The sequence below is a fragment of the Oryza brachyantha genome, chromosome 6, assembly GCF_000231095.2.
Source record: "Oryza brachyantha chromosome 6, ObraRS2, whole genome shotgun sequence".
NCBI classification, from domain to species: Eukaryota; Viridiplantae; Streptophyta; class Magnoliopsida; order Poales; family Poaceae; genus Oryza; species Oryza brachyantha.
Window position 1 is genome coordinate 18,190,253 of NC_023168.2, and position 8,238 is coordinate 18,198,490.

At 41.9% G+C, this 8,238-nt stretch overlaps 1 protein-coding gene across 1 annotated transcript; it reads right to left on the bottom strand.

Annotated features, from left to right (window-relative positions):
• Window positions 1–609: 609 nt before the first annotated feature.
• Window positions 610–1,604, bottom strand: LOC102713092. Its single transcript, XM_015838706.2, has one exon. The coding sequence runs from the start codon at window positions 1,538–1,540 to the stop codon at window positions 842–844; it is 699 nt and encodes a 232-aa protein (XP_015694192.2). The 5' UTR covers window positions 1,541–1,604; the 3' UTR covers window positions 610–841.
• Window positions 1,605–8,238: the final 6,634 nt, after the last annotated feature.

The following is an 8,238-nucleotide window of genomic DNA, read 5'->3' on the forward strand; positions in this document are numbered from 1 at the left end:
GTTCTCTGTCCCGGAACTACGCGCTTCTGTTTCAATTAAATTCTGTCATGCCTCTCAAGCAATGGCGTAACTGGCATTTCTGTTTTACAGCCTCATAATTCAGAACCGTCATTTTCAGTACCAGCTACCAGTGAAACTGGCCTGCCATTTGAACATGCGCTGCCTAGGCCAAGCAGGTAAAGCACTGGTCTGTGGTCACCCAACAACTGCACCCAAAGATGCTATGTTTTGATCAATTTTTCTTCCAACAGATCGGTGTCGCCCAAGTCCATGCCATGGCGTTTTCCCTTTTGAGTCTAAAATAGTAGCGCCTTTACATCCACGGACATCATTATGCAGGAGTAATAACGATGTCGCCTATGAAATGTTAACTGGTCAAGGGGGGACAATCTTATGCTTCTGTCGGTCACCATGACTACATTTACGCTTCGTTGTAACATCAGTGGTTACTCCTCACATTACAATCTTGCAATGACTAATGCAAACAGCCATGAATAGGTTCAACTTCTTCAGCAAAAAAGGAGAGAACTCATCGTGCATTGGCAATTCGATCACTCGTACACTCGATTGATTTTCCTTTGACCGTGTTAGCAACTGCAAAGAGGACACTGCAGCTCAACGTTGACCTTCAATTAATCTCACTCACTCAATCAAAACATTTGCGATCGATATTATTGTCGACTAAACGGGGTGGCAAACGCACGCACATTTCCGGGTTGTTTTTTTTTTCTCTTCTAATTAAGCTCTCGCACCACACAAGAGAGTTGCAAAAATTCTCTCACCATTAAAACGCTACACACAGCTCGCAAATTAACCAAACTACTTCAATTTGCTGATGTCATCACGTCGGTTTCAGGTCCTGGAACATGGAGTCCCACTTGATCTCGCCGTCGGCGCCGCCGCCGTCGGAGCACCGTTCCTCCTCCTCGTCCTCCTCGCCGTCCCCCACTGGCCCGGCGCCGCACTGCGCCTCCTCGTCGACGTCGACGTCGTCGTCCTCGTAGCAGTCGTGGAACATCAGGCTCGCCTTCTGCGACCCAGAGAACCGGCCGCCGCCGCCGCCGCCCCTCGCGACGGCGGCGCCGTCGGTGATCATGAGCACCATCTTCTTGACGCTCCTCCTCCTCCTCGTCTGCTGCACGGCGCCGACGCGGACGGCGTCGTCGCCGCTGCATATCCTCGGCACCACGGTGACCGACGACCCCTTCCCTCCTCCTCCTCCCCCGCCGCCGCGTCGCGCCAGGCGCCGCGCGCACCGGGCTATGCACCACCCGGCCTTCCGCACGAGCCGCGCGTACGCCGACGAGGAATCCTCCCCCTCCCCGCCGGCGGCCGCGGCGTCCTTCCTGGCGAGCTTGAGGATCTCGAGGCGGTGCTTGGCAACGGCGATCCCCATGCTCTTGAGCAGGTCGTGGTCGAAGTGCGCCGCGTCGCCGCGCTCCAGCTCGTTCTGGTTGAACAGCCTCCCGTACTCGTACGCCAGCGCCGGCGCCAATCCCGTCTTCGCCAGCCACGCGTACCAATCCATCCCCATCCCCATCTCCACCTCACCTCGCCGCCGGCCGCCGCCGCCGCTAAGCGTCACTCGCCGCTCAGCTGATCAGCTCACCTCCTCACTACCAACTCTACTCATATATAAGCGAGCAAGCCGACGCATGCAGCTGCAGCTGCACGGCTCGGCTCACATGCCCCGGCATAACGATATCACTACTTGTCCACTGCTGCTACGGTCGCTTTCGGTTGGATGGAAATATGCATAGGTTATCTTGTCACGAAAAACGTATTAATATATTAATATATAATTAATTAATTATTAATTATTAAAATAATATGAAATAAATTAATATGATTTTTAAAGCAATTTTTATGTATAAATTTTGAAAAAAGATAAATCGTTTAGTAGTTTAGGAAACATGTACGCAAAAAACAAATGAATCTAAGGTTATTTAGAAATAAGAGACCCGAACACTGCCTACTTCACAGCGTTGCGATTGCAGCTAGTAGTAAATAAATTGGGCTCGTATTTATATATTTAAGGCAAATCTTGACCTTTTATAAAAATTGTTTTTTGGAGGTTTACGGGGGCTTGGATTCTTGGCAAGAGTACAAGATCCAACACAAGCGTTTGGGGCCGATGTACTCGTGTACAGTAGCTAGGGATCGAGGGGCTCGTTCGCAGGAGGGGGTGCGAAGGAGTCTAATAAGTGCACGTAAACCAAGAAATGTTATTAGTTTGTAATTAATTAAGTATTAATTATTAAAAATTTGAAAAATGGATTAATATGATTTTTTACAACAATTTTTCTATAAATTTTTTTAGCAAAAAATATACCGTTTATTAGTTCGGAAAGCGTGCGCGTGGAAAAAAAGAAAATTGGACTCCACAGTGCCTCGCGAACTAGCCCCGAGGTGTAGTAGTAGCAGTAAAATCTTATCCGATGCAAAATCTTAAGCCAAAAGGAGACATAAAAACGCCAAAGCTGTCAACCTGATCCGATGCAAAATCACTGCGCCCAGGGCATGGCTCATCACATGCCCCTGCAAAAGGTGAGTAGTATTGCACTCTGTCCGGATCATACTCTCGCTCGGACAAGACTAAATTGAAATTTTAAAAAATTAACTATAAATAACTTTTAAATATTTACTTTAGAAGCATAATATGAATTACTCTTGAAAGGTATTTCAATAAAATCATATAATAGTTAGAGTTGTTTTCTTAAATCATATCCTCGTCAAAAGCGATAAAGTGCTCCCTCCCTTCTAAAAATAAGATCATATTTGTTCCTTCTTGTTTGTCCTAAATAAGTTTATCCTTGAACAACCATTATATTAGAATTTGTAAAATTAGAAAACAAATACATTCGAACTACGTAAAAACAAATAAATATTTATTATATATATTAATAAAAATCACAGATTTAGAATATCGTATTGTTAGGTAGAGGAACCGAATTATCAAACTACATAGAGTGTATCTGGTGGCTTGTGTTTCTGCTCATATCATTGCATTGGAGAGAGGTTAATTAAATGAGCACTTGCATAGTTGCATTATAGCCTTTATGATTCAGTTTGGTGATGCTTTCTTTTAAGACATGAATGTAATCTAATTCAGTTGAGTTTTATTTTTTGGGGTTGTAATAATGTCACTTGATAGTGGAAATGGGGGCAGGATGATGACCGAAGTGTTGTGGACCACGCATGGTATGGTCAGGTAGCATACGTAAATGCTGAAAGGACGCCAGTAAAGTGGTGACAAGTGTGGCAGGTTCAGAAGATGGTAGGGACTGCATGTTTGTTACCACTGTACTGCTACTACGTTCACGTCGAATGGCAGTAATAAAAATTCAGAGTGAGGCCATAATAAATGATACTACAGTATGAAGAGATGCAGTATATATTTGTTGTTCCAACAGTACCATGGGTGTAGTAGCATGTAGAGGTAGATAAACTGGGCAAAAGTCTTTGGAATCTATCCATGTGGACCTTTCTTGTCTGGCTTGTAGCTAGCCCAGCTATGTGCGTTCAAAAAAGTCACAGGATTAGGTCATTAGGCATGAGTTAAAAGTGTGTGATGGTAAACAGAGAGTGGTTGGAATCTAGGGTAATTCTAGCTGCCTCAATCAAATGCTGCCGCTATATATATAGTAATCTAAAAACATGTGGTCTGCAAGATCTTCCCCCTTTAAGTTTCATAATTCAAAATACATTAGTACAACTTAAGAGTACATAATATTTTTAATTAAAAAAAAGATGGCATTCAATTACAAAGAACTCACCAAGTCAAATTGTATCGTATTTCTAACTTTTCTCTTATACTTATAAGTCAAATTTTAAATTTCTAATCTTAAATTTGAAATTGATTTTAGAGGTTTTTCACCTAAGTTTATATTTCGGCCTTAGCTTTTAGATTGCTAAGAATACGTATATAAAAATTTTATTCAACAAATTATTTTTCGTTTATAAATACATTATTTTTTTAATGAAAAAGTCAATGAATCACCATCATACTTTAGCGTCCTCGCCGTATCAAAGCTGGCGGTACGAGTACAAATTTTAAGCCAAGCAGTCAAGCGGATGACGCGTGAAATGAATTAGTAGCATCCTCGTCCGACTCGACTACCCACCCACACCGCCACACGACCGTGCAGCCGCTCGATCCGCTGCATCATCGGCTCGACTCGACTCGACACCTAATCTCCTATCCTACGACGTCGCGTCGCGTCCATTTTTTTTCACCGTGTTACCCACTCACCAACCACGCGTCGCGCGCGCCGAAAGCCTCTCCTCAGTCGCCCGCGCACGCGGAGCGAAACCGGTACGCCGTACGCGCGCGCTGGTGATCGATCGATCGATCAGCGAGCGAGCGAGCCGCGAACCCCCATCCATCCACCAACCGGCCCCTCGTGCGTTGAGTCGCGCGCGGTTCCGCGGTTGTACGTAGATAGGTGTTGTTGCCGGGCGGGCCGGCGCGTCAAAATTAAGGAGGAAGGCTAATAATCCAGCCAATAAATTAGTTATAAGATTTTTTTTATATTTTTTTTATTTTACTCATATAGTAGTTAGCTTTTTATTATTAATGTAAGACTCACAGGTCACTCTCAGAGCAAGGCTAATAATATAGCCAACAAGCTGGCTATAATACTTTTTATATTCTTTTCTTAGCCCACCTATATACTAGTTAGCTCTTCGTAATTAATGCAAGACCCACATGTCACATTCACAGAGTTTTTTGGTTCCTGTGCCCGAGCCGGCTACAAACTTACAGTCTGCTTACGCTCTCTCTCATTCACTCTCTTCTCCACATAAGCATATAGCCAGCTTATAGCTTGCTATTATACTTGCTCTCATAGAGTTTCTTGGTTCTTGTGTCCGAGCTGCCTATAAGCTTACAACCCGCTTAACTCTCTCGTCCCCTCTCTCCTCTACATAAGCATTTAACCAGTTTATAGCCTGCTATTATACTTGCTCTAAGGCGCGCAGGGCTCCTGGCGTGCGTCGCGCAGCTCGGTTGCCCGGCTTCCCGACCTAGAGGACGGCAGGATCATTGTCGCGACCGCGCACTTGGTGTCCGGTCATCGGCTACCCACCCACACCGCCACTGCCACCTAGCACACAGATCGAGCGTGCAGGAGTAGTATATAGTATACAACATACTAAAGGAGCGTCGACTAGTACACTACACCGGGATCATGCGATGGGAGTGTTGACGCAAGCAGTTTGTTGACGACGACGGAGACGCCTGCCTTCTCGCTCATAATTCATTAACAATAAAAAATAAGTTTTGTTAACCATAGAAAATAAGTTGTACTAAAACTTTTATACATGTGTCCTGGAAAATAAATTGTGATGAATAAACCATAAAATCAATTTAAAAGATAAGTTCTAAATTTTAAATTTTGGATTATAGACGTAAATATAATAGAAAGATAATATAAACAGTATGTGGTATTTGGGTCCGTCTAGTAATCAAATGTTTAAAAATTTTAATTCCATCAATTAAAGATGGTCATTGTTGTTGGATGATAATCTAAAGACACGCACACAAGTCAAAAATCTCATACACGTTTTTCTCCTATAGCTCTCCATACATTGCACGTGCGTTTGACAGAAGAACAAAAAATCTTGATCAATAGCAAAAAAAAAAATCGTGGTATTTAGAACTGCGTGCGTTACGTAGTACCGCATTGGCATGAACATTGGACGACACCGGTTGATTTATAGCATCAAAAAAAGGGCCGTACGTACCTGAGGTCCCTCGAGCATTATCCATGCTCTGCAGCTCTCCGGGGTGGGTCGGGTCGAGGTTTTGTGGGGTTTGGGGTTTCTGACAAAGGGCCCTAGCTGCTGCATGCCCGCTAGGCCGCTATGATGTATCCTGCCGTCCAGTTACACGCGTGTTGAGCGTACCATGAACGTTCCTACTATGCTCTTTTTTTTTTCATAAAAGCAATTCCTTTTATTTTCCTTGATAAATCACATAGTTGCTAGCAGCATTTTTAGAGTGAATGTTCTAAAAAAAATTAAAGTGACTAAAGCTAAACTGGTAAGAACCTATCCATTTGGGTTCACAGACTTGGCACAAGATTTAGGACTATTTGTTCGGACATATGCTACGTATTCGTCAATAATCGAACATCAATCTTAAATTGTACTTCTTCGCAGCTATAGGGGTTTTTTGTTTGTATTGTGTTTTCTAATAAAAAACTAATAAAATATTTATATCTATCATTATTAGTGTGTAAAGGGAAAGCTACTCAAGAAACAGTTGCCATTATTTTCTGCACGAGAAATGTCACGGGTTTTCCGTCTCGTCAGCAAACTCAGAGCCTCGTCTCGTGATCCTCCGGCCATCACGAACGGGAAAAGGCCAGTCGTGTGTGATGTTGTCAGCCACGGCCCACGTCAATCTCGATCCGGGCTGACTCACAACGCTAATAATAGCCCACGCGATTGTGCGAGACGCCAAAATGGCTGCAGGCCCACACGTCAGACGCGTCCAAATTTTCCCCTAACCCTTTCAGCGGTTGCGTTGCATATATTTGATAATATTAGTTAAATAGCCGTGATTTGCTACGAATTTTATTATGTGTTATTAAATTCTCTTATATGAAATAGTCACCTTAATTTGAATTTATATGTAGATATCAATCTATATTTAACTGGTTTTTAATATCAAAAAATTTGAGAGTTAAATTGTAAAATTGTGTGAAGGTAGGGGGTGACAGATTCACTGTCCACCACTATTCCTTCTTATATATGAGTATAGATAACCAGTAATATATACGTGCACTGCAACAGGTTCATATATTAGATGATGTGTTGCATAGTCTCATGGAGAAAATAAACTGCTTTCTTAAATAAACCACCTGTTTTGTATTTTTATTTCTAGCTTCTGATGGTTTTTTTGCGTAACGTGGAATATGCAGGAGGACGAACGATTCACTTTTAAGTAGCAGAGATAAAATTAAGTGTTAGATTTTTGCTTCACAAACCAGACAACTCTTTACTCTGTTATATCCAGTTTCCCAACCAAGTGCATTTGTTCAGGTTTTCAGATAGTTGATGCTTGTTAATATCTCCTTACTCTTCACTCTGTTCAGGTAGATTTCGGGAAATTTTTTTGCTAAAATCATTGGCTAGTAAACACGGCAATTAGTGTAACATATATGGCACATGAATAACCTGCAGTGGTTGATAAATATCAATTTACTGACATCTCAATTGGGAGTACGTGTATGAAAAGAGGACAAGATATGGCCATATCGTGTATGTCTAGGGCTGATGAGTGGTAACGGGTAATGGGTCTAATTTTTTATGCTACAAAATTTAAAGGCCATATTAAAAAAAGAGTAAAGTGAAATTTTATAAATTATTAAGCTAAATAGATATAATGGTTAAGTTAAATTGTAAAAGAATATATTGGTGTTATTCGTTACCCCATATATTTCAGGTCAAAACCCATCTTAAGAACTGCCAGAAAACTAACAAAGGCAACAAACGGACACGCAAAGCACCAGCAAAAGGGTCATGTTTAGTAGTTGAAAAAGGCATGTTTAGCTATGACTCGACTGATATCGGCCACCAGTGGCTCATTACAAAAAATACATATAGTAATGCTAATGCTGAAAAAATGGTATCCCATTGGAATGATATAGTCTAATCCTCGATCTATCATAATCTGAAACGGGATACAGTTCCTTAGTCTCCCTCGAGAAGATATGTACTCCTGTAGCCTATCCATGAGCCATCTAGGACAGGAGACCCAAACTAGAGCCATATAATCAAATCTGGCCTTTGGGGACAAAATGGCCTATCGTGAGCCCATATCGACAATTTCCGGCCGTGGTAATGCAAGTGGGTTTAAGCCTACCTCAGACCCATAAAGGCAACTACCAGCCCACACTAAACACAAAATTAAGAAATCTTAAGACCACCAAGACCCATATTGGCAGTATTTCCGGCGCAATGTATGAATATTAGTCCCATTGTAGGGCTGTAGCCTTTAGGGTTAGTCTAAACAAACGGCCAACCATACTACTACAAGGCTTACGTTTTGTTTTTTTTTATAACCACTAGCTTATAATACCCATATTTTGCTAGGGATAAGACACAGTATATTATAATATTTTCTAAATAAATAAAAATATATTTTCCATGGAATATGTTACCCGTTTTTTCTTCAGAGAATATTTAACATAATTTGATTTTATACAGAGCTATCATTTTAGATTTGATTGT

Coding starts and splice junctions, on each gene's coding strand:
- LOC102713092 (XM_015838706.2), bottom strand. CDS start 1,540: ATGGGGATGGGGATGGATTGGTACGCGTGGCTGGCGAAGACGGGATTG.